Here is a 27,722-nt window from a genome sequence, read left to right as displayed (position 1 = left end):
CAGATGTGTTTATAGCTTTACAATATAATAAAGGCATCTTATCTATCAAATATACTGATATCAAATTTTTGACATTGCAAAATTCTTACTTCAGTTCCCCCGACATCTTTGGCAATATAGCATTTCGAGCACATTCCAGCACCCCTGCGACCTTCAAAAAGATATCAATAGCTTCCTTTCTGTTATCTGCACAACAATACTACAGTGATGTCATATCTGAACCAGTCTGCAATTGACCAATGAATGTGTCAAACTCCCATGACATCAAGCAGCCACAATTTATGGCACAAAATCTTTCCATCGAGCCATTCAGTAGTCCAGATCCCCCCAACCTACAAACAAACACAATATCCGACCAAATGGGAAGTGAAAGAACTGAAAGCATGCATACTCGTTTACTGAGGGCTAAGCACTCAGTTTGAACACTAGCACCTTACAGACAAGCAAATCTAAGCTGGAAGTACCTTCACGCTCACAAATCAACGCGTTCCTAAATAGCCTCAATACTGCCAACGAAACTTGTATGCCAGATCCTAGGCACGCAGGCATACAACTTGAGTAAAATCCCATAAGCCTCCAAAAGCAGGTTACCAAAATAAGAAGGATAAATTTTGAATTTCGAAAACATAATCTCCATATGATGAAATAAAAAAGGACTTGTTCTCACGCCTGAACATACCATAAACTGCAAATTCTCCCTCTTTCCAATTCTCAGCATCTATATGACTAATACACATACAAAACCATGCATTTGGAGCTTGAAAGTAGACCTTCCTTATATTGCTCCTACGGCTCCTCCCTGCTTCCTTCCTTCATAAACAGCTCCCTCCCGATTCTCCTCCAGCTTCTCTTTTTCACATGTAACTCTCGTCACCTTTTGTAAGTCACGGTGCCCAGCCATATAATGCTTTTTAAGCAAGCCAAAATTCAGCTCAAAAGGAGTGTAGCAAAGCAAATACAAAAGCAAGCACTGTTTCAAAGCACAGGCTCAATTTGCTCCTGTCTCGGGGACGTGAAGTTATGAACCGCGATTAACTTTGGCTTAGGGGGCTAGCCCAGGGGAAGCGACACTTCCCAGAAGTCCCTAGGTGCACACACTAGGCCTACTTGCTAGGGGCAAGGCAAGGTTTAGAGGGGTCTTAAAGTTAGGCCCAAGGAAACCAACCAATGTTTCATTAGTTAGAAGGGGTTAGGATTTTAATGTGAGGGGCAAACCAATGTTTCATTGGTTTGCAAGGGTTAGAGCATTGATGAGGGGGCCACGTGGCAGCCCTTCATGCACACCTACCCTCTTCCTCTCCTTCCGAGTCAAAAAGCATGATTTTAGACGTTGGTTTTCTCTCTCTATTCTTTCACGCATCATCCCAAGGTGAAGGGGGGGGCGCCGTACAAAGTCCAAGGAAGGCTTGACTCCTTGCATTTTTGGCCTGCGCACATCTCGAGGCAGTCCGTATGGCTGTACGGACTGCAAGAACTGCATTTAAGGTGTCCGTACCTGCTGTACGGTGCTTTCAATGCTCCTATACGGATTGCTAGGCTGCTGTACGGACAGAACTTTTGATTGGCACGTGAGCCAAGGTGGCTGAATTGCATTAATTGCTGGCTGTACGGAAGAGGTACCCACCCCAAGGCTGATTGTACGGAGCATTCATCTCTGCTGTACGGATCAGTTAGCACGCATCCCAAGGTGTGGTTATTGCTGTACGGACTGTTTTCACACAGCCCAAGGCTGTTTTGGCTGTTTGTATGGCCCATTTAGACTGCCCAACGCTCTTTGCTAGCTGCTCACCTTCTCTCTTCTGCCCGTGATCCTCCTACTCTTTCTCTTCCTCTGATTCCAGCCCATTATCTCTCTTCCTTCCCTTCTCCTAGCTGCCAGTTCCTCCCGCTAGCCTCTACACTGGATGTGTTGCTTCTGGAGGTGTTGCGGAGCTGGATTGAAGTTAGTTGAAGCTGGTTTGAGTTCTCTTGTCGCTATCCTTTTCATGTGATTGCATTTGGAGATTTTTGGGAAGTGTCTGGATGCCTAGTCATTAACAGTTGGTTACAGTCTTTGTGGAATGCTTGGATACCTTTACAGTTGGTCATGGACAAATGGTGAATGCCTTAGCTTTGCCTTGGCACTTGGGTACTAGTGTGTGCACTAGGATGGAATGCAGGTTATAGCCAAGGTTTGGCTTGGACAGTGGAATTGTCCGTGGGGCAGAGCACAAGGGTGAGCCCTTGTTGTATGTACCAATTTCATTCCTAAATAAATAAATAAATATTGGAAGGGGCGCCAAGTGTTTGGGGCCAGTGTGGTGTCTTGTACTTGATTTCATTGAGCAGGGGTAGTCTAGCCTCCATCCAGTTATTTCTCCAGTTGTTATTAAGTGGTATTGTTTAAAGTTAAGTGGTTGGAAATGATGCAATGTGGCTGTGAGTAATGAATATGCAATGCAAGTTATAGTCTACTGCCCTTTAGGAAACTGAAGGCCGATTACAGCTCCCACCCCATATCTCCTCATTCCCATCCTTGCCTCTCCTTGTCGTCCATGCGATGGGCTATAGGTAGGGAATAATAGCTCACAGAGATGATGTGACTGATGGGTATTTTGCTGCTTTCAAAAGTTCATTGTGTTGATGTTTGCATAGACTTCTTTATTCAACAAGTATCTTGTAGCAAAGTGATATGCAATTATTGCACTTGAATCTGCCTATTTAAACATCAACTTTCACCCTGTACTGAGGCTTTGTCCCTTAGTGTGGTTACATTCAAGCACAAATCTTTCAAAGCAGGATGGCTTTGTGCTTAGAATGTAGGTCATCTTTCAGTTGACTAATCTTGGGAGATTTGTGCTGTACAGGGGATATAAGTCGAGCCTGTAGGCATTATCACTCCTTACGATGAGCCCTTGTTTTAGGTTATAAACTTAGAGGGCGTTGCAACTTAGAGGAGCAAGAACTTTGAGGACAGTGATGATAAGGTGAGGCAAAAAGTAATATTTGATCCTACATGATAAGAGAGAGTATAATATACCTAGATGAATCCAGGAACATTCCCAAACTCATCCTCTAAAAACACAACATAGTGCAGTTTCAATCTCACGATAGTCACTCATAAGATTGAAAACCATAAACTCCATCACACATAGCAGGGACTAGCTACTATGACATACCCAATGACGTCATCATCGCCCAACAGTGGGTGTAGACCATAGTATAAAAATATGCTCTCACACATATAAATCCACACACTCACACATACTTAAACATCCTTTTATACAAAGTCTTCGTACTGAGTTTCTGTCGGCAATCCGGAGGTGAAGGGCAAACTCAGCCATGATGAAGGCTAGCACTGAAGGAGAAGGCTAATCAAAAAGTAGTCCAAAATCTCTTCATTCAAGCTACAACTGCTTGTGAAGTCTAAACGATTTCATTTTAGTCTCTCCCAAACGAGCATCTAAATCTAGCTGATAGGGCAACGCACCATTTAAGATAGAAAGAATTCTCTAAGAGAGAGTATAATCATTATACCTTTTGGGTTAAGGATGACAATAGACAACAGCAGGTTTACCCTAAATAATAAAGGATGCTTTGGGACATGCTGCGTGGCATCTTACCACCAAATACCCTAGAAACACTCTCTGCAATGGAGGAAGAAGTAGGCAGAAGAGCTGGGTAGCTAGACAATAGTGAAGCATGGACTTCAAGTACAAGTCTTTCCAACGAAGCGTGAAATTCACTATCACAATGAGGCATGTGAATACCAATTGTACCAAACCATCAACTCCTAAAGAAGGATCTCCATAATAGGCTTGTTGATAACATATATCATTAGATGGGCTTCCACAGTATGGTGCAAGGTCTCCATTATAGTTCGTGCAAGCAGCCTTGCCCCATCAGGTTGAGCTTCAAGCTTGTTGTAAGGACTCGTACCAATTAAGAATTTTGGTAAAGAACCTATGGGGTGGTTCGGGGTCATTCATGGAGATGTTCATACTAACTGGGAGGACAAGATACAGGAGCATACATGAAGAGTCAGCAAGTGATTTATGAATACATGTGCTTTTATGCATATATTTGACATTCATTCAACCAACCAAAGTAAAACGAGGTTTAGTTCTACCTAGTAGCATAGAAAGCCACTAATCATTGGCATTAATGCATAACATCTCAAGACATCCGTTGCAAGGAATATCTAGTTTGACTGCAGACTTGAGTGATTGCGCGTACATGTAATGATTGAAAGTGAATGCATTTTGGAGCTGTGAAATTTCTATACAATACTCTGTAGCTTTATGAATACATACAAAACCATATTGTCCGGACTCCGCAAACAAAATGTACATGAGCAAATGAAGAAAAACAAACATGATTTTTACGCACAAATGTGCTTTGCAAGCATATTGCACCATTCGGAAATTTCACACAAGGAAGAAACTTGAAGTAGCATCTAGTTCTTGCATGAAATTCTTCAAAGATTCAAAAAGTTGAATTGAGACAAAGAAGTGTGTTGTGCTATTCACTCCTTGGTGAATCTCAAATAAGCTTCATTAGTTTATAATGGTAAAACACTGAGGCACGAATGATCCTAGATGAATGGAGTCCCATTTGGAGGACCAACTGAATACCTGCTCCTATTGAATCCTCTCAATTACACCACGATTTTAATCCAGCATAGTAGCTTACAATGAGCTTCACTGCTTCTAGTGGGAGGGGGGGGGGGGAGGGGATGGAACAATCCCTAGACCACATAGGTCTTGAAAAAAGTGACACTGAAGAATTGCCTTTGCATTGATGAAGCATAAACCAGCTTCAGGTACCTTAAGACTTTTCTAATTTGGTCCCACAAGTAGATTGCATCAGCCACAATTCACGAGTCTCACAAATTATCAATTCAATATTTTTTATTACTGATTAAAGATGATACTAATGATATTATGATATACAATAAGTCACAGAAAGGGCACTTCAAACATTTCAGAACTAAGTTACATTGCTTAGCAATATAAACCTATAAGCTAAGGAGTCAGCAAGTAAGTTTTCCAACAAATAGGGCGGATGGTAAGGAGGGAGGGACCCCGGGGAGGGTTTTTTTTTTTTTTTTTTTTTGGGGGGGGGGGGGGGGGGGGGGGGAGAGAGAGAGAGAGAGAGAGAGAGAGAGAGAATGGGGGTTTACAAGAGACATGAAACAAAGAAAAGATTGAAAAAAAGTTACACTTAGGTTCTCATCTATAGCAAAGCATAAGCTGCCATTTTGGGTTTAAGGGTTCTATAATCTTTTTGGTTGAACCTAGTGCATACTAAGTTATAATATCCCAAGCCGAACAACAAAAACTACGACAACAAAAATGAAGAAGAAGAAGACGGCGAAAAATAAATCGTGTGCATGTGTGTGTGTGTGTGTGTGTGTCCATCCTCATGGAGACTTTCTAGCGCTCAAAGCATGGCCGTAAAAGCATTAGATTACTTTCTATGGATCATCTTTGCGCGCCAAAGATGCACAGTGGTTTGAATATTTAAATATTCACATTCACATTTTGGCACATAAAGGAAAGACGATGCTGGAATTTCTGCAGGGTAATCAGCCTTGGGCTGCTATGATGCGTCACTTACTTTCTTAGTTGATGACTACTGTTTTTGGACACTGGCACACAAATCAATAGAATTTTGTTTTGGGACACATTGATGGCAAAGTTAAGGGCTGTCCTTTTGCCTCTAGAATGTTTTTCGATTGGAAAGAAATTCTATCTCATCTCAAATGGCAGGGCCGTACCTCCCTTGATGCAAATTCTTTACAGGCTGAAAGTTTGCTTTGGTCAAAAGTGTTTGATCCTCCCCTTGCTCTGCAAGAACCCAAGCGCTCTTATTTTGTTTCCTCCAAAGGGATTCAGTGATGTGCTTCATGCGGATGGTACATTAATATTTTTTCCATCAGCAATCAGACGATATGGTTTGGGGCTGTGTTATAGACCTTTCTAGCATTCTCTTTCCCGAATGCTTCATCTTTCTTAACAGCACCAAAGTTGGAGCTCTCTTATCGCCTTACGGATTGGGCCCTACATCACCAGGATTCCAGCACACGCCCTCCGCTATTGGCTAATGTATCAGTGGCTAGTTTGTATAAGGCCCTGATGCCTTCGACAGCAGTGTTTCTATGGCCAGTCTTGCTTGGAGTTAAACCATTTGGTCAACTCCTAGCACGTAGATGTCTTGCTCCGGCATTTTGTCACAGACGCTTGGCTTCAAGGGAATCCTTGCTTCATCTCTTATGGCATTGCCCTATCAATCATGACTTGCTGTTTCTATTATAGTAGCGTCTCCGCTGAGCCAGATTTCCTTCAGCTTGCTTTGGCAAGCTCTTCTTGTGATTTGGGATTTATCCGCAAAGACAAGACTCTGTCTTTGGAGATTCCACCTTCTCTTAGAATTACTTTTTCTTGATGTCACTCAAGCAATCTCTTTATGATGACATCTGTGTTCGTCAGATAGACTCCTCTGTCTACTTGTCTTATATTGAAATCTTATGATGTTTGTAATTGCATGTTCCCTCTTTGGGGACTGCTTCGTGTAATATAGAAAGACTGGATTTCTTCTTCTTCTTCTTTTTTTTTTTTTTGTGTGTGTGTGTGTGTGTGTGTGTGTGTGTGTGTGAGAGAGAGAGAGAGAGAGTTATGTGTGTGTGTGTGAGAGAGAGAGAGAGAGAGAGAAAGAGAGAAAGTTATGTTTGATAGTTTTAAAGGAAAAGAAACACCAATGAACCCACAAGCAAAAACGAAACACCAACAAAACACAAGGAAACAAGGGAGGATATATCAAAGAAAAACTACACCTAGGACCAAAAGACAGTAAAAAAAGTACAAACCTAGAGACTAAAAAGAAAATGAGCTTTGAAACTCTCCACTTCAAATTTTGATTCTACATTCGAGGATCCCAAACATACCCAAAACTAGAATCCCAAAATATAGCAACTAACAAAGTGGATTTTCTTAATTAATTTTCTTGTATGTAACCCTCTTGGAGAAGTAGATGATTAAATTATAAGAGCACTCTTACTTGTACAAAGACTGGAGATCATCTAAAAAATGTTCGGTTCATGGTTCTAAGTTTGGTCCTCCTCCTTTCGTTGCTCTGCTTTCTCCAATCTACAATCATGTGAGGCTTGTCACAGTAGAAGCATTCCTTCTTCTTCTTCTTGCCTCCCCTCTCTAAAGAGTTCTTGCATCATCTGAATAGTCACCTTTGGTATGCATGTGGGTGCAATATTCTTAGCAAGCTTCTACTTTTTTACTTATGAATTTCAGGTTATGCAATGATTGATCTTCTCAAAGATTTGTCGAGGCAGATTAGAAGGTTTATGGATGGCTTATTTGTCTTAGATGTTTCCACCTGCTCAATGAAAACAGTACACCGTGCACCCACTAGTCCCAAATGCCTTCGCACCCCTTACGATATTTATTTAATGCTTCTGAATGAAAATGCTTTACAACAGGGATTCACCCCTGCACTATTCCTCTCTGCAAATCCTCTATCTGTCTTCAAGGCATCCAATCCCAGTGCACCACTAGAATTCCAAGTGGCAAGACATACTCAGGCATCCAATCCACTAGCAAACAGAGCTCAAGGCAGCCTCAAGGCTATCACATGCATACACACTGTCCTCTAACCTTTCCCCAGGCACACCCTTGCCTCTAAGTGCTTGCTAGAGCCTATGGGAACCTGATGCACAGCCCAAAGACAACACATTGGCAAGCTGTAAAACGCATCTTTCGTTACTTGCAAGGCACAAAGTCGTTTGGCTTGATATTTCCCAGGAGGGGTGACTTGCAGATGCATGCTTACAGTGACTCAGATTGGGCTGGAGACTATGACACCAGGCAGTCCACAATTGGCAATTGTTTCTTTTTGGGCAAAGCTTGCATTTCTTGGCTAAGCAAGAAACAATCTACTGTGGCTACTTCCCAATGTAAAGCTGAGTACAAGGCAGCTTTCACAGGGACAGTTGAATGTGTTGGGCTGCGTCGTTTGTTTGCTAATCTTTATCTCTCATTGGAGGGTCCTTCTCCTATTCTCACTGATAGTCAGAGTGCTATTGCAGCGGCAAAGAATCCTATGTTTAATGGTCGCACGACGCACATTGAGATTCACTATCACTATGTCAGAGAGAAGTTACATGCAAGGGAGATCAGTATGATTTATGTGTCAACACATGACAATGTTGCAGACATCTTCACCAAAGCACTTCTACGTGAGAAGTTTGAGGCATTTCGTAGTGCCTTGAACTCATCTCCTTTCGGTGATTGATCTTTTTCTTGTACATGACATTGGCACTGCAGGGGGATGTTAGAATTATTGATATATTCTAGGCAGTGAACAATGTAATGCCAATAAGTGGGTTAGGGGCATTTTTTCCTCCTTTAGAGCTTTTTTTCCCTAACCACAGTTAGTTCACTAACTACGGTTAGTGAATAGGATAAGGTTTTGTCACTTAGACAAAACCTTCTCACTCTTGTACTTAGTTTATCTCTTCTATTGCATACTTTAGCTTTCAACTCACTTGCTCCCATTCTCTTGTCTGCTTTTCTCCTACATCTTGTTCACTTCCGCATCAATCTATCATGGATAATATCAGCCCACGAAATCTCACATCCTGGTGGGGCTTTGGATCTATCTTGCTTTCACTACACCTTATTACCAAGTAGGTAATGTATGAACTTATGTAAAGCATATACCATTCCCTAAGCTTCTTTTTCAGTGACTGCATAATTCTTTTCAGCCTTTGTCAATACTCAGCTGGCATAATAAAGAGGTCAGAACCATTTTTTATGCTTGTTTTGCAACAATACTGCATTAACTGCCACATCAGAGGCATCTATAAACACATGAAAGGGTAACTCCCAATCTGGAGGTTGTAGGATAGGAGCTACTACTAACAAAACCTCAAATGCTTGCTGCTGCTCCAATCCCCATACATATTTTACTCCCTCTCTTGTCAATTTGGTGAGTGGCATACATACATGTGAGAGATACCTCATAAATCTGCTATGCCATTTGATTTGGCCAATAAATCTAGACGATGCTTTGACATTCTTAGGAAACAAAGCTTTATGTATGACAGATATGTGCCTGGAAGCACCACTATCAAGTATTCATTCCCATTAGTTACCATTGTGAGAGCAGTCGCCTCTCGTCTTGAAGAAGATGGAGCATCAATATTCATGATCTCCAAATGAACAAAAGCAGGAGAAGTTGCAGCTGAACGGAGGACTCGGTATCCTTTTATCATGACTCTGAGGGCACTTCCTCCAATAGTGACCCTTCTAGCCATAGTTGATGCACGATCGCTCCACCTTTAAGGCATCTCTCTTTGCATAAGACTTCTTCTCTAAGGATGTGGATTGAGAATATGTCCACTTACGCTTTCCCTAGTTGTTGTCCCACCCTTGCGCCTGCGGCGCAGCCAAGCCCTCCGACCCTCCTTCCTTTGGGGGGTTACTAAAAACGTTCCTCCTGATCGAGAACCATGGGCACAAGCTCCTCCCACGTGAGTGTTCAATATCCCACTAGTAGAGGAGGAAAATGTTGAATATTGTGAGGATGCTTGAAGGACCTCCTACTGAAGAGCTTGCAACTTGTTGATATGCTCCCACATGGTTGCTAACTTTGCAAGGTTCAACACGCGCATCTAGACTTCCAAGGAAATAAAGCTTCATTGGGGAGACCTTATTGTAGAGGGATGCCAAATGCTCCCAAATACTTCTGGCCAGCGTCATGTACTTCACATGGTTTATCACCTAAGGGGTACAATTCAGAAAAATGAAATAACCGACTCAGGCATTGACCCCATCCCCAATTGAGCCAAATCTCCCACTGCTTCCGCTCAAGGGTACCAATGTCCTCTCCCTCTAGATCCGGCCTGCTAACTCCAACAATAAGAAAATCAGAAATCAGCCAAGTCATGACTCATACGATTGCAGTACCAATTCCATCATGAGCTTCCACACACCGTACTTGTTTCCATCCAACTGACAGTCTATCACGAATGTGGGTAGAAAGGGGATCTTCACAGGCCTCTCAACCATCTCTTGTATACTTGCCATCTCAGTGCGGCACTGCTTGCTCTTGTGAAAGGGAGGGTGGGTGAGAAGAGAAGCTAGGCTGCATGGGAAAGAAGAGAAGGGATTGGATGGGAATGGAGAAAAAGAAGAGGCTGCTACAACGACTTCTTCGGTAAACTTCCAAGCAACCTGTAACCGGCCTTCGGAACCCCAAAGGGCGGTAAACCACAACTATCTCTGATCACACCATCAACTACAGCCACTTAGCACCCATTTAAACACGTCACATCAGATAGCATAAAAGAAAACACACGTGAGGCTAATGCCCCTGCTCAATGATCGCACAGCGCCACCTATTGGCCCCAAACACTTGGCGCCCCTTACGGTATTTCTTTATTCTTCTTTAGTGAAAAAGTAATAGCAAAATTACAACCAAGGAGCACCTTGAACTGATCCCACTGGCTACTGGCCCACACTAGGCGCACACTGCATTGAATTGGCAAACTGTGCATCCCAACTGCTAGAGCAAGGCATAGGCATCCTCTGACCTCAACAACTTGGGTTCAACCTGGGTTCAACCTCTCTAACTGAGTGATTGCAACAGACCAAGGGAATCCCGTAGAAAATCTCAAACAGAGAAACTAGAAATAAATCCCAAAGTGAAAACAAAGAGAAACTGGGCTGGAAATCCAGGATTGTGCACTGACAGCACAGGCTGCAACCAAAAACACCTGCTCCTCACAAGAACAGTCCCCGTGGAATCTAGAACCCCGCCAGAGGCCTCAAAACAGAGTTTCACGGCCAGAAACCCTAATTCATGGCAAGAAAAACCAGCCTCGAGCTGCGTGCAAGCACAGGACGCCTGCAACAGGGTCCGTACAGGCTGTACGGCCTGTCTGTACAGTCCGTACACAGCCCCTGCAACCTGGAAAAAGTCCATATAGTCTGTATGGAGTGTTTGTCAGTCCGTACAGCCTAATAAATGCGCTGTACAGGAGGGATCTGCACCAGGATGAGCTCCAGCAGATTGCAGTAGAGGCTCCCTGACTTGGGCCGCCTGCAACAGGGCTGGATGACCAGGAAACAGAGAAAAACAGCCAACAGATAGCAACCAGCAACCTCTAGAACGCCTGGCGCAGCAAGAAGAAGAAGAAGAAAGATGGCGAATTCTGGAACAGGCTCTAGAATTGGATGCCATCTGCCCTAAAGGAGGGGGAAAGATGCTAAAAGTGGAGCTGGTAGGCTGCATGCCTGACACGTGGCACATTAATGCCCCTAACCCCCTGTACTAAGGAAACGTTGGTTTCCTAGGGGCAACTTTTAAAGGCTCTAACCCCCACTAACCAATGACAAACATTCGTACTGTCTAGGGGCAACTTTTTAATCTTTTTTAACCCCTCTTCCCACGTGAAACTTGGGAATCTATCTGGGGGCAAACTTCCTAGCTCTGTCACACCCCTCCGCGAGGCCAAAGTAATGCCATGCCTTGATCCTAAAATTAGATCTAGCCAGTGTGTCCAATTAGTGTTAACACTAGGGGCTTTCAGGAACTCACCGCTCCTCTAGGCCAGTCCCCCATGGCCAAACTAATTACAAACTTAGTCATAGCTTATTTGCTTACAAAATTCACGTCCCCGTGACATACCCCCCACTTGAAACAGCAAATTGCTGCTCCAAATTACAGCAAATAACAATGAAAGAGAGAGGGCGTGAATTACCCATCCAATGATATACAATGATATACCTGGCCATGAATATATATGGTCTAGGAGAGCACGTGAATCCGTCCATAAGTCCAGGCATAACCAACTGGAGTGACTAGTACACTCATCATAGGGGTCTCGTGGCAGAAATATTGTCAGCCAACAGCACCTCGGGTGAACATGAAGTATCACCAAGCAACCCTATGATACCCTGTGAGCTGTCCATCCTAAGGAGGTGGAGGCATGACCCCCCCTCGTGAGCACCAGGTACTGCTCCAAACCGATGCTCGGCTGAACCTATACGTCCCTCAACCGCAGTCGGCATAAGCTAGAATGCATCCAAATAGAGTGCAGCTCAGGTGAACCTGTCAGTTCACCTTCCTCCAACCACTTTGCATCCAGCGCTGAATAGTTCTTGAACTTTACCAAGTAGCGATGCTGAGTGCGACGCCGTACTTTCCTGTCAGAGTGTGCCAAAATCTGCTCAGAAACAAGTACCTCATCAAGCTCTTCAACCTCGGGTTGATCCTCATGGAGCATATCATCTGGCACTTCACCTTGAAAAGGTTTTAACAAACTAAAATGAAAGGCATTATGGATGGTCCAGTGATGCGGTACCTTCAACCTATAAGCTACATCATTTATCGGTGTCAAAACCTCGAAAGGACCATAGTAACGCATCTTCAACTTTGTGTACACTTTATCCTTGACTTTAATCTTCTTTAGTCGTGCTTTCTGAAAATGCAGCAGCATCCAATCTCCTTCTTTTAGGATCATTTCACGGCGGTGCTTATCTGCTGCCCTTTTGTGCTTGTCCTGGCTTTTCTGGAGGGTTGATTTGACCTTCTAATAGGCAACATCCAGACTTTCCACAAACCTGTCCGCTTCAAAAATCTTCTCCTCCGTATGCAAAATGGGTGGAACCTTGCGTTCCCTTGCCACATTTAATTGTCCGGCAAATGCACAATCTGAAAATGGAACATAGAAAGAAAATTGGCCCATCACATGTGCTTCTTGGACAGCTTCCTCTGGGTGAGGAAGTACCTCAGGGACTGATGGTCTGTCTGCACATAAAAATCAGCACCCAAAAGATAGTGCTTCCAGGTGGTAAGTGCATGAATAACAGCCAACATCTCCTGTTCATAAACCTGCATGTGGTACTCTGTATCACTGAGAACCCTGCTCTCATATGCTACAACTCTTCCATCCTGCATAAGCACACCCCCAATGCTATGTCCACAAGCATCACAATGGACAACAAATGGTTTTTGTAGGTCTGGTAGAATAATCACGGGGTCTGAGCATAACTTCTCTTTGAATTCCTCAAAGGCTGCAATTGCCCGATCCTTCCATCTGAAAGTGACCCCTTTCTTCTGTAAGGCATACAGAGGTGATGCCACCTCAGCAAAATAACGGATAAACTGCCTGTAGTACGAGCATAAGCCAAGAAAGCTTCATACTTCATGGATATTCCTCAAAGGTGGCCAATTTATGATGGCTTCTACCATAGCAGGATCCATCCTCACTCCATCTGCGAGATAATGTGACCCAAGAAGTGGATTTCAGCCATGAGAAATTCACTCTTCTTGGCATTTATAACCAGCTTGTGCTTGCGCAGCTCTTCAAAAATTGTGGCCAAATGCTTCTCATGCGCTGCCTCACTCTTAGAATACACAATGATGTCATCAAAGAATGTGCCAACATACTCACGATGATTTCTAGAAATTCTGTCCATCATCCTATTGAATGTGGCAGGAGCATTCGTTAACCCAAAAGGCATCACTAAAAACTCATACAGACCAAAGGTTGTCCTGAAAGCTGTTTTGTGTTCATCCCCTTGCCGTATGCGTATCTGGTGATACCCACTTTCAGATCAATACGGCTGAATATTGTGTACCCTTCCAATTAATCCAGGATGTCGTCTATTCGTGGAATTGGAAATCTATTCTTGATCATGACCTTGTTCAGAGCCCTCTAGTCAATGCACATCCGCCATGACCCATCCTTCTTCTGAACAAGAAGCACTGGAGAGCAATAGGGAGAGGAGCTTGGCTGTATCAGCCCTTTTTCCAGCAGCTCCTTCACCCGGTTCATGATTTCCTCCTATTGGGCTGCACTAACCCAATACGGAGGCTTGTTGGGTGGTGAGCTACCTGGAATCACATCAATAGCATGATCCTCCGGCCTTTCAGGTGGCAATTCCTGTGGCAAAGGATCAGAAAAACAATCCTGAAATTGCAAAAGAAAATATGTCATGTTTTTATCCAGCTCTGAAAAGCTGATTTTCCTCACTCAAAGAGCCCTCTTTTGCAAAAATCAAGTAAGCTAAAAGATGCTTTTTCATTATATTTGTGGGACTGACTCTCCCTTATGTTCTACATCAAGAACATGGGTCTTGCCATGATGAGTAAGTGTCAACTTCTTGTTTCTGGTGTCAAGCACACCTCCAACTCGGTAACACCATGGCATCCCCAACAAAACGTCACACTCAGGTAGTGGCATAATATAGAACTCTTCTGTGTCCACATAGTTCTGAATGTGCAACTGCAACTTCCCGATGATGGGAGTGACAAGAGTGACTTAGTCGGGATTAGCCATGTTTGCTTCACACTGAGCTCCCATATCTTCTGCACATATACCCAACTTTGTTGCGAGCTCAGGTGAAATGAAATTTGCTCGGGCTCCCGGATCAAAGAAAAACATGATTGATCCCTGATCTTTCCCCAAGCCTTGCATAACTCTGTTTTCTCCGAGTCATGCGTGCCTCCAATAACATCAGGCAACAAACCGGCAATCGGCTTTGGCTTTTTCCCCCTTGTGTCATCTTTATTTTCCTCTTTATGCTCATGCTTTTCCTCTGCAAAGGACTTCCTCTTCCGATGAGGGCATTCATGGGTTCTATGGCCTTCCTACTTGCAAATAAAACACTTATGGGCTTCAAACAGTGCCTGCTTCTCCTCGGGAGACAACCGAGGTCGTGACGATGGCTGTCCACGCCTCTGGCCTGCAACAAAGGCTGATTTTGCTGGTTTCTCGAACTGCTTAGCCTTTTTAAAATCTTCCCTGCCATTACCTTTGTTTCCCAAGCTGTTTTTAAACCCACTGATCCGTCCTTGCATCAAAGCATATTCTGTATTTGCATTCTCTATGAGCTGGGACAAATTTGTCACCTGTGTTTTGGTGCAATAATCCCTTATCTCTTCAGGCAATCCACAGTAATATTTCTCAACCTGCTCAGAGAAGGGAACTTGACGGTAAGAGCTGACAGGTAACAAGGCATCCCAAAATTTCTTGTTGTATTCATCCAAATTTCTGCAACCCTCTGCATTAAGCTGATGCCACTGAGTCATAATGTCCACTTCAAACATGGTGGTCAGCCATGCCGCTGAAAACAATTGCTTAAACTCAACCCATGTCGCGGCAGCTTTTCCTTGCAAAAGAAAATTAGTCCACCACTGAAGAGTATTACCCTTCAAGAAAGTGGCGGCTTAAACTCAACCCATGTCGCGAGAGCTTTTCCTTGCAAAAGAAAATTAGTCCACCACTGAAGAGCATTACCCTTCAAGAAAGTGGCGGCTTTTCTGATTTTTGAGCTCTCAGTGAAATTACCTCCGGTGTACACAGCATCAAACTGTTGCAAATACATCAAAGCTTTCAACCAGTCCTGCATCCCACTGAAAGTCTCAAACTTGACCGCTGCCCCACCTTCTTTGAAGTCCTTTAATTTGCCCTTAGGCGCCAAATTGTCATACACTGGTGGCTGCAAGTATGGGGCACATTCCAGGTACATTAGTTCCAGTTCCCATACTGGGATTACCCATGCCGAGTCCCATACCAGACATCTGCGGGGGTCCCAAGGAACCACCCTGCATACCAGGCATCCATGTCTCCATCCCCATGTTGGCATACATTACATTTGCACTCCCGGGCTGCATCATGCCTCCCATCATAGGCTGCTGTACCGGCTGCATACCAGGCTGAAATGGAACATTTTGAGGACCTGGCATACCCGTTCCTCCCACGGGCTGTCCCACCATGGCCTGGAAAACTGATCCACTGCCAAAATAACCTGGTTGCATCATAGGCTGAGGGTAGGACTGCTGTCCTTGATGCACAAACTGAAAATTATTCCCTTGCGAGGGATTTTGCTGCAAAGTTGTGGGCTGCTCGGCATTTCCCATCCCAAATCCAGGCAAAGGCATCTCTGATCCATGCAAAGCCATTTCTGGTCCACGCAAAGGCATCTCTGGTGGCTGTCCACTAAAAGATACAAGCCTTTGTGCCTTCTTTTTCTTGGCTGCCCGCTTGCTTCTGGGAAGTGCTTGCAAATTTTATGCAAGGTTTTGCGTGAGCAAATTCAAAGCTTCCATGGTACCTGCCACTCGCACTTTATGGATAGCTTTTGCCTCTGAATCATCTGACTCATCAGACGACGACTCATCTTGAGGGGCTACATGCATAGACTCAAGGGGAACATGCTATCCTGCATCAGGTGCATCATCTCCACTAACATGAGGTTGTTCCTCATGGCCATCTGACAACTCTGCCTCCTCCTGCGTCGAGAGTCTCTGACCACTCACGGTGTGACATCGTGGCTGTAATACAGATGCAATAACCACTTCTCTTCACCCAAAGTTACCATGGCCCACCTTTTGTAGAAAGAGACTGTGGTCCCGGCAACGGAACCATTGTAACCGGCCTTCAAAACCCCAAAGGGCCGTAAACCACAACTATCTCTGATCACACCGTCAACTACAGCCACTTAGCACCCAATTAAACACACCACATCAAATAGCATAAAAGAAAACACAGGTAAGGCTAGAATGCCCCTGCTATATGATCACACAACGAAAGCGGTATTTATTTATTCTTCTTTAGTGAAAAAGTAATAGCAAAATTACAACCAAGGTGCACCCTGAACTGATCCCACTCGCTATCACTATTCACTGGCCCACAGTAGGCACACACTGCATCCAACTGGCAAACTGTGCATCCCAACTGCTAGAGCAAGGCATAGGCATCCTCTGACCTCAACAACCTGGTCTCAACCTGGGTTCACCCTCTGTAACTGAGTGATTGCAACAGACCCAGGGAATCCCATAGAAAATCTCAAACAGAGAAACTAGAAATAAATCCCAAAGTGAAAACAAAGAGAAACTGGGCTGGGAATCCAGGATTGCGCGCCCACAGCACGGGCTGCAACCAAAAACACCTGCTCCTCACAAGAACAGGTCCCCGTGGAATCCAAAACCCCGCCAAAGACCTCAAAACAGAGTTTCACGGCCAGAAACCCTAATTCACAGCAAGAAAAACCAGCCTCGAGCTGCGTGCAAGCACAGGACACCTGCAACAGGGTGCGTACAGGCTGTACGGCCTGTCCGTACAGTCCATACACAGCCCCTGCAACCTGGAAAAAGCCCGTACAGTCTGTACAGACTGTTTGTCAGTCCGTACAGCCTAATAAATGTGCCATACAGCAGCAGGTCTGCACCAAGATGAGCTCCAGCAAATTGCAGTAAAGGCTCCCTGACTTGGGCTGCGTGCAATAGGGCTGGATGACCAGGAAACAGAGAAAAACAGCCAACAAATAGCAACCAGCAACCTCTGAAAGGTCTGGCACAGCAAGAAGAAGAAGAAGGAAGATGGCGAATTCTGGAACAGGCTCTAGAATTGGACGCCATCTACCCTAAAGGAGGGGGAAAGATGCTAAAAGTGGAGCTGGTAGACTGCATGCCCCTAACCCCCTGTACCAAGGAAACGTTGGTTTCCTAGGGGCAACTTTTAAAGGCTCTAACCCCCACTAACCAATGACAAACATTGGTACTATCTAGGGGCAACTTTTTAATCCTTTTTAACCCCTCTTCCCACGTGAAACTTGGGAATCAATCTGGGGGACAAACTTCCTAGCTTCGTCACACCCCTCCGCGAGATCAAAGTGATGCCATGCCTTGATCCTAAAATTAGGTCTAGCCAGTGTGTCCAGTTAGATGTTAACACTAGGGGCTTTCAGGAACTCACCGCTCCTCTAGGCCAGTCCCCCATGGCCAAAGTGATAACTTAGTCATAGCTTATTTGCTTACAAAATTCACGTCCCCGTGACACAACCCGTGCGTGCAATGCCTTCTCTAGAGAGTAGCCTTTCTTCCCAAACTGTCCAGGCCTCATAGATCACCAGCAACCTCCTTGTTTCCTGTACACTTTCCTGGTCCAAACCTTTTGCATGACCTTGTGTTCTGATACCATGTCAAGATGCGCCAGAATATGTGAACAAAAGGAAGGAGGAGCAGATTTGCGAATAAAATTGCAAAGAGATGAAACTGCAAGGAAACTCCAGGGAAAAACTGTGCTCTATAGCTGAGAAGACCACCAAGGAAAAGGTAGAATACAAGAGGGCAGGGAGACACGTTTTGCTTGTCAGCTTGACTGCCTGACTGAGCTGACTGCTGGTTGGTCTAACCCTACCCAACTGGTTGGGTCTGGTTGGTTTGATACAACCAGGCAGGTCGAGTCACCCAACCTGGTCGGGTGGCCAAATCTTACCCTAACCTGTCTAAAGAGGCGGGCCAAATCTGGCCCTTAACAGGCTCCAAACCAGCCCGAATCCCAGGCCAATGTGCAGCCCTCCATCCATCAGTTAACCCTGACAATGTGGCCTGGCTAAACTCCCAACTACCCTTCAGAAATGCACTGAGAAAGGATCAATATTCTACACAGACCTCTAGGTGGGCACACCCACATAGGAGCCCTCACTCCCTATTGTACATACAGGAGATGACCAACTTTAACAACCATCTCCTCAATATCTCGTAATTGTCCATATCGGTCCTTGTGTAGACTGATCCTAGTGGCTAGTCCACATAGAGCCCCTCCAAAAAGGTTCCATTGAAAATTTCTGACCCTCCAACCAGGTGTCTTTAGATCATTGCTCCCTGTAAGCAAACTTCAAGTTCGGACTCTGAGTCTTCCAAGGTACCACCTCCACAAGTAGCACTCCAATTTTTGACACAAAAGGTTTGACCAAGTCTGATGTGTGAGTCTCCAGTGTCGAACTAAATTTCATTGGAGTAACCTTTTTTACAACTGACCTTGTCAGCATTGCAATCTTCAAGAAGTCCCAGTCGTCAAGCAAGGTGCGTCATATTTCGAAGAAGAAATTTGGTTGTTGTAGCCAACGTCCATGCAGCGGAAAGGATAGATCGAGATCACACATCACTCCCGAAACCAACACACTCGGTGTGCATGCATGTATGAGCAGACACTAGGAAGAGAATACTCCAATGTGCATCCGAAAGAATATGCATTGATATAGGGACCAAGTACAAAGTCTGCCAATATGCGTAGCAACGCCTTCTCCACACTGTCGTTGAGGTAAGGTCCTAAAACCACTTCTGTATGTTGCCCTAGTGTGGTAGACTTCAGTAGCTACAGTTAGTCTCCTACTCACCCTTCTTGCACCACAGTGGACTCTTGTACCCATGTGTAGATCTGCCCCACAGTGTGCTCATGGAGGGATCCACAAATCCCTGCAGAGTGAACTGCCAAAAACCCCTTGGGGGGGCTACTTTTATAGGTTTACATGCCCCCAAAAACGGCCAGCTAGAGCCTAGGATTAAGCAGACCAAATCTGGCGGACTGACCATCATACTGCGGACCAGTCATACAGACTGCAGACCGGCCTAGGCAACCTGTGGCTGCACTTTATGCCCATAAATAGGCCCATATTGGTGTCTAATATTGAATTGAGCCTTAGCCAATCTCCCATTCCTAGGCTTGCACCTTTAATCTGCCCTTTACCAGGACCTAGATATAGCCCACATGGCTGCCTGAAATCACAAACTCAAACTTGTCAAAGTACCCATCACCTGTCTCCAACGAAAATCTTGTAGGATGCAAAGAAAGCCTCCACAATGAGAACTCCCTTGGTGGCTGTACGGACTCTGAGACTTCCCTTCCCATTCTAAAACTACCATCTCGGCCATCCGACGATCCTTGTTGCATGGACAATCTTTCACTGAAGAAGTTGAAGGCATCCAAAGCACAAGCCTTCTCTCCTCGCTTTCTCTTTGATTTTGACTAAACCCAGGCTGCCATTGGAGTTACTTTCCTCTTCACTCCAACAATGGTACTTAGTTTTGAAGGAGTCCCAAGCCAAGTTGTCAAGCCTACAAAAGGATAGTTGAGAAGATGTCTTTGGGGCTCCTCCCTAAGCAATTGAAGAGTAAGCTTGGCAAAAAGCAGCAAGCAGGGAGAGCAAGAATGGGGAAACAATTGTGGCCTCAAATCTAGCACCACTGAAGCAACATCCCACTGTTAATGAGGTGTACATACTTAAATTTTTGGATCCTATATTTGGTCATATATATTGAAGTTTTGGTTGCTATATCTCACTATCTATCTTGAGATCTGACTTGTCAAGTTTTTTCATACATGCTTGTGCACATACACCAAGTGAATACATGGCAATAAGTTACATTGTTGGCTGCTAATCTATATGTTCCTGTGTACAGTAGATTGGACTTGGTCTAGCAAGCAAGGCATGTTCACTATTTAACCTCTAATAGCTATGAAAACTTAAAAGAAACTTTGCATTCATGGCCCAAGTTAAGGTAATTGAAGACCCTACATCACTCTAAGAAGTAGTTCAAGTCCCCAATGGCGGCAACATGCAATGGACAAAGAGCGATATGATGTAATGAAGAATCAAACAAATAGCTAACAAACCTTTCAAAAGGAAAAAAACCTATCAATTGCAAATATGCTTCTAAAGTTAAGCTTCATAAAGATAGACCAATCGATAAATTCAAAGCAGTCACCAAACGCTAACCATAGGAATATGAAACAAATTATGAAGATCCCTTTGCACCAGTTGCAAAGAAGAGCACAATCAAAACTGTCATTGCTTCAACTTCTCGCTTTGATTTGCCTCTCTACCAAATGATTGTGAAAAATGCATTCTTAAATAATTATTTGTTTGAAGAGATCTATATGAGATTTCTGTGAGACAATCACAAGAATACGTTGCCAAAGGCCAAGAGAACAAAGTTTTCAAGTTGTACAAATTCTTGGAAGCATTGAAACAGACACCACTAACATGGAATGCTAAGAATACTTAAAGAGTTCTCGGATATCTCAAAGGCACATGGATTATGATATCACATATAACGGATTATCAAAGCTCAACCTGTATGGATATACTGACAGTAATTGGAGTGGTGGTGTGGATGATAGAAGATTCCGCAGAAACGGAGAACCCTTTCACCAGTATGCCCACAGTCCTTGCACCACAGGTGGGGACTGAGGCCGTTTTTGTGGACTCAAGACCCACAGTCTTCACTGAACACCTTGACCCAGAGCGTATGGAAGACGAGGACCCGTGGATGAGGGACTTTGCTAGACAAAACTTTAGGCTTCGAAACTCACGGGACTTCCAAGAGGGAACCCCTTATGAGCCCCCGACCTTCCAAGTGCCCCCTACATTCGCCGTTAGGCCACAAGCCACCGGCTATGTGCCCTTCCAAGTTCCACCCTACAGTCCAATGCAAGGAGCATCCATGCGGATGCCTGGTAACCCACTTCCTCAAGGAATCCGATAGTTTCCTCCCACCGTTACCCCGATGTTCGGGGGAGTAGGCTTCACAGCCCCAACATCGGCACCACCAAGGCAGGGCCTGAGGCCGCCTCCATGTTCTATTAGGCCCACCACAATGCCGCCTCCTCGAGCTTCCCAGATAGTGCTATCGGATGAGGCGATGTGTATCCTAGTGAACGCACTAGGAAGGGGGGCCGCTCCACCCCCAGCGGTACCCTTATTTCCAGCATGGAACACAAATCCCTCTAGGAGTCAACCCATGCCATCTCCAAGCTAATAACTAAATTTCTCGGAGAAGGAGATCCGGTCTCCCACGTGGATCGGTTTGAGCAAATATACGAAGCATTTGGTGCTCCCAGAGATCTGGAAACGGTTAACGCCTTTGGCCTCAGCTTGGATGGAAAGGCAGGCCAATGGTATAGGGCCCTCAGCCCGGAGGAGAAAGTCAGCTGGGAGGCGTTGCGAAAAGCCTTCATCATAGGGGTCGCTCCCAGCACTCACAAGTGGAGCCCGATTAATTAGTTGTATGAGGTGAAACAAAATGAGAATGGCAAAGTAAGAAACAACAAACTGTGACATTATCATCAATAGAACCCTAGAGGGCTTCAACTTCGAACCAGAGTCCAAAGCACCGTGGGATAAACCCGCAAACAGCCCTAGAGATTCGAGCTAGCAGCTCACCTCCCAACCATAGGCTCAGTACGTCGACACCCCCGAGCCTAAGGTCTAGACCATAACGAGAGCCAACCTCCCTCAAGGTCAGAACATGCGTCCCATACCACATGCCCCTTCCCTCTAAGCTGCTATTCCAGCTGCCAGCAGGTCTACTTCTGGAGGAGAGTCCACTATTCAGACCGCTAATATTGAGCACCTGGTCCATACTTATATATAGGTCAACCCCCGGCTATCGTTGGTAGTGGGCTCTAAACTTAGGTTGCATGCCCACAGTAGCTTTACTTCACTTGGGTCCATGCTTTATCCTGATTATTTTCGCTATTCCAGAAATAGCCATGCCATTCTCTATTTAGCCACACCATTCTTAGGCTGGCTCAATCCATGGGATCTAAACCTCACCCACACTAGCTCTAGTCTCAATCCAAACCCCAAGTTAGAACACACCCTAAAACCTAGATCCAATCCAAGATCCTAGGTTAACCTGGCCTTGACCTAGGACAGTTCAGTCTTGTTTAGGCCCTAGTTAGTCGAGTTATGGACATAATAATACAGCCATGCAAACTGGTTCCAGCCAATCGCTGCCCTTCAAAAGTCCTGTAGTTAACAATCTATTCCGCGGTGATTCTCTAACGACTCCAAGGCAATCTGGTGCATCCCCTCCTATTGCAGGTCCCTCATCCCTTTTGGGGTTGTACCCAAAACTACCTCGGATTCAGCTAGTAGACATAGCTCCATGAATCCAAACAATTTCTACCTCAATACACGACAGTAACTCGCAAAAGCACCTTCAATATATGAAACACTTCGCACTTGCATACCTTGCAACGATGCTCTGTATTTGAGGGGGGCTCTGATGGCAACTGTAGAGACCCCATTAGAATCTAACCCTAAACATGGTCGAAACAAGCAATCAACAAAACAATAAGATAATTGACAGGTAACTCACCTCCCATCTATGCATGTGGGCTAGAGATCAGACTCCCACAAGCCCATGCCTCTAGCTCTGGCATCCCATACCACCAGAATCTGTTCCGAAAGAACCTTCGGCACAAAACCTCATGATCCGCCATATAGATGGCAAGAGTCTGCGCTCAAGATTTAGACCAAACTATCCAGTGGTGTGTGCACACTGCATGAACTCACAATAGCCTGGTTTATGGAAAGCGCCTTGGCTAAAACTAGTCAACTGGCCCTCTGCTATTGCCTAAGTCCTCTAGACCCACGTTAGCCTACTTTCCTAGTGCCCCTAACCCTGCTGGATTAAGTCTACTACTTGGAGGATTGGCATTCAGATGCATAACATATCTGTTGTGCATATTAGCTTGTGCTGCAAGCATATGAAAACGTCTTGATTGCCATAGCATATTGTTGTTGTTAGCTGCATAAACCTTGGATACCATTCAGGCAAACTGACATATCCATTGTACATATTCTGTTGTTTAACTTATAGCGTGAGCTTTTAAAAATATAATGGTTTGAATGGCATACTATATCATTTCACTTGTTCAAGGTATCTTGAATAAGTACCTTCACATGTACAGGTAGGAAGCATCCACACATATCTCTTGTTCAAGGACACTTCGACCACCAATTTTTTTGCCTCGCACATTGATCTGATCACCTCCATGGATGATGTTGAACCTGCCAAAACACCCCACCTTCTGCAGCTATAGTTCCTGCTCAGGAAGCCTTCTGTTTCATTACGACTGCCTATTGGCCCAAACTAAGCCTACACCTGATGTCCTAACAGCTTCCAATGCTGCTGATCATCAATAAAGAGAACATTTGTGGATATGACAGCAAAACAGTCCGAAAATCCAGCTAATAACCACATGCACAATGAGCTGAAACAAGAACAACGCACATACTTCCTGGCCTAAAACAGAGTCTCTCTCATGCAAGGCCAGATGTTTTCTGGAAATTCTTGAAGTTTCTGCTCACCAGTACTGCAATGCCTAGACTGGGGAAGAACACGATGGCTTCAGCACCGCTCCACTTTCTCCTTGGTGTGCAGGTTCCATTCTCAGATCAGTACTACAGCACCCTCAGCTCTAATCTACAAACGATCACCTCCACATGGAGATTGGACATAGCACACCACCATGCCATACAGCATCATACAGAGGTTCACCTGATTCCTAGTGATTACCATGGCATTGTGCATGCATCCTCGTACAGTATACAAGGTGTCTAATACCACCACAGACCGCCTTTGGGCATGCTTGTCTAGACCCTACCAATCTCAAAGCTCTAACTCACGTCAGGCCTTGATGAGTCAAAATCCTCAATTCATGCCTCTTCCAAAACTTACAGCCCCCATTCTAGATTCCATGGCTTCATAGTTTCAATCACTCCCATTAAATTTCAAATGTCTACTTTGGCTAACCACCACAGTCTCAAGGCCCTTGAATACCAAATCATCAAACGTTAGCTTTTTGTTCCCTCTTCCTAGGGTTACATACCTCCCTGCTGATAAGTTTCAAGCTAATCCCTAGTTTTCCCAAAAGCCATATCAGTAAATGCTTCAGTGAATCCTGGATTAAGCAATGCATTGGATATGTGGGATTTCGTCCATTCTCATCACTTTTTCATTTGGCATTACAGCACAGTATATCTCTAATGTCTGAAGTTAGAATTTTCTTCCATCTTCTTGGGTGGAAGATCTCTGTTGGAACAATGTATAGCATACGCTTTGCTCCCACCCACAAACTGTACAAAATACTCACTCTGTTCTTCGGTTGGGTCTTCTTAATGCCTTGTGTGATACTGAACCATATTTATAAAAGCTAACAATCAAAAGTTGGTTCTGTCTTTCAGGCTTTCAAGCTTGTTCCACCTAGGCCAATCCTTGCTGAGTGAAGTTAAGATCACCAAATTGAATCAAAAACATTCCTCGTTAAAAAGACGACAATTCTCAAGCTTTTTCATGTTGCTCTGTGTACTTTGTGATAACCTGTGATTAAACATCATACCCGTTTTATTACACCTTTGCTCAAATATAATTAGAGCATGTGCATGATAGGTGTTGGCTTGTCTTTCTTTTGCAATAACCTTCCAATTTGTAAGCCTGGCCTATGACTTACTTTTATATTAGCTCGTCTTAATTTTGCAAACCTTTTAAAGGGCAAAGCCATCTTGCACGGAAGTGTGTGGTAGATGTGTGATGCAGTATGAAGTCACTACAGTTAAGGACTGCCACTATGTCAATGCAAATAGCAAAACCTTCGACAATGCAGACCATGTAAGTGGAGACAGCCTATAGTTCAACTACCACCTTAAAGCACAACCTCCTGAGCAATATTTTTCAAAGGTTAAATAGCAAAAGAGGATATTCATACCTTCCCTAGTTTTTGTTTGATACCCTTCGGCAGGAGGATTAGGAGAAAGTAACACATTGGCTCGATTCAATAGAACTACTGCCATTAAATGTATCACTGAAAGCAGCTCATAATAAGAGTTCGAGATTGAAGTTTCCTGCATGCAGACAACACAAGCATGTGCATGAACAATTTCCGTATTCAATTATTCCCCATGAAGAGCCACTGCGACAAGGTTAAAATGCACATCATCCCTGTATTAACTGGAGCACATACATCAATAAGTTCCCTATCTATGTTGATTGAAGAATGCAGTGCTTAGAACTTCGAAAAACAAAGCCTTATCTTTGTCATCTACTTCTTTGCTTACAACAGGCATCAAGGCTCCCAATCATGCCTCTTCATGCAACCTTTGACCCTTCGCTCTAATAAATACTTCACTTAATGCTGCTCATGCACCCATTTTTAGTTATGCCCACCTGTTCTGGATCCTCTTGATTTCTCCAAACAAATTGCACTGCATTTGTCAGTTCGTTCCCTGATCACATCCACGTACACCATGTACATATGAATACCATGAAATAAGAAAAGTGAGGTCCAAGCATGAGGCTTTTCATTCTATCTCCCATTTATGGAAAAAAAGAAAGAAAACGAAAGTGGCTGACTGCGAACCTTCTTTGACCAACCCAAGCAACAAAGGAAGATAGTCTTCTAACGCCTGCTGCAAATCATCAAGTGTAGTCCCACCTAAAGTTTGCACCAATGAGGAGCTACTTTATAAGATTGCCTACAAAGTAAAACTCTCAGACGGTTTAATTGTTTAACAACAAAAATCCTTCGTCTTGTGGCTTTACGATTTGCATAGATGAGATGACCACCCAAAAAATAAAGAGAGGAATAAATCTCATCATTGCTCGGAACGGTTCAAAGGACCTCACGGAAGTTTTAGAGTTTACTTGGCCATTGTGTCTTCAAGATTAAAGTGTTTACTAACAATTATCACATGCCCCCAACAATCACGATCTACAAATGAGGAAGCCATAATCCAGAGTCTCAATGATTGACCCAAAGGTATGAAATGTAAGAGTGGAGTCTCCTACTGCAAGAGTCGCATACTAACAGAATCTCATGAATTTTGCTATCATTCAGCCCGAGAGGCAATGGGCCTAACAGATTTGCTATGTGAAGCCTCCAAGCGCTAAGCGTAATTGCTGTGCGGGAACAATGGAATTGACAGGCAAACCCACTGAACATTGCTTTTGAAAGGCCATGGGCAGGACACAGCTGCAATGTGGGATGCCAAAGCCCAAGCCTCTACAATTGCAGAGAAATGGAAGTTTGAGACCACAAACATCCACAAACTTTAAGGCTTATGGAAAATCATTATTGGTCGAAGTCTTTATATAGCCCGTGTGGTCACTAAAATTGTATGAGTGTTAGCATGGTGAACAACATACCGTGCTGTGTAGCAGTCTTGCGCTTGGATTTTGACTTGGCAACGGAGGTCTCCTCTCCAGCCATCGCAATAATCCGAGTTTGCAAAGATGAAAAGCGCTCCACGATGGGGATGTTCACGAGGCTGTGAAGGGCGTTCGCAAAATCTGCACTCTTAGGAATTCTCATCCCTGGGGCGAAAACGAACACCTCTGCGCCTTGCAGATGACTGGTTCCACCATCATCCCTTACATAAGACAGAATACACCCCATACTCCTGCAGATCATTAGAACCACGTGGAGCGGTTAATTCTTAAAGACTAGTTGCCTTATGCTTATTTTCGCAGCGAAAACCATGCGGAATAAACGATCACGATAAATAGATTAGCGCACCACGACACAACTAAGGAAGCACAATGAAGAGGTGAAGCGAATTCTGCAAATTAACCCATGGTATTGTACAAGACAGAACTGAGCATTGTAGGAGTAGGGCAAATCGGCTTTGGTCTGATTAAGACTAGTCGACTATAGCTCGGCTAAGGGGAAAGCTGAGAAATACAGATGAATCGCGTGAGCAGAGCAAATTATTCATGCGGAAAGGTTATGTTGATAATACTTGAGAAAACGTGAAGATCGAACTGCGTAAATGGTGTAAACGCGTGGGGGAGCGGATCGAAGGGCAGGTGGCGGAGATGTCCCACATCCACACGCCGTCAAAAGCAAGCTGAGGTCATCTAAAAAAGGCTTGTGGGCATGGACATACATGTTTAATGCATCATATCTTGGCCAATGCATGTTTTACGCTTTCGCCCCCTCAATCGAATGGTAACTAATTACACACCTGTGCATGAATGGGGTATGGAGGCTCCCAGCATCAACATCACAAAAAGTACTATCTTTTGGCATGATTTTGGGCACTTTTGGCATTGTTATTGTGGCATACTTTGAGGTTTGTTTCAAACAT

At 44.3% G+C, this 27,722-nt stretch overlaps 1 protein-coding gene and 1 pseudogene across 1 annotated transcript in view; both read right to left on the bottom strand.

Annotated features, from left to right (window-relative positions):
* Positions 1-27,390, bottom strand: part of LOC147895539 (uncharacterized) — a 31,178-nt gene extending 3,788 nt beyond the window's left edge. Inside the window, exons 1-6 of the mRNA XM_087383953.1 lie at positions 27,152-27,390; positions 26,782-27,035; positions 25,997-26,071; positions 25,804-25,862; positions 25,346-25,481; positions 90-186 (exon numbers count right to left, since the gene is read on the bottom strand). Coding sequence (XP_087240079.1) covers positions 90-186; positions 25,346-25,481; positions 25,804-25,862; positions 25,997-26,071; positions 26,782-27,031 — 617 coding nt within the window. The 5' untranslated portion in view covers positions 27,032-27,035; positions 27,152-27,390. The remainder of the gene's footprint in view (positions 1-89; positions 187-25,345; positions 25,482-25,803; positions 25,863-25,996; positions 26,072-26,781; positions 27,036-27,151) is intronic.
* On the bottom strand, positions 12,590-15,987 carry LOC147895540 (uncharacterized; annotated as a pseudogene).
* Positions 27,391-27,722: the final 332 nt, after the last annotated feature.

The sequence above is a fragment of the Dipteris shenzhenensis genome, chromosome 13, assembly GCF_047967505.1.
Source record: "Dipteris shenzhenensis isolate YYH24624 ecotype China chromosome 13, Dip_SZ_1.0, whole genome shotgun sequence".
In the NCBI taxonomy this organism is placed as follows: Eukaryota; Viridiplantae; Streptophyta; class Polypodiopsida; order Gleicheniales; family Dipteridaceae; genus Dipteris; species Dipteris shenzhenensis.
The sequence above is the reverse complement of the archived record's forward strand: the minus strand, read 5'-3'. Positions and strand labels throughout refer to the sequence as shown.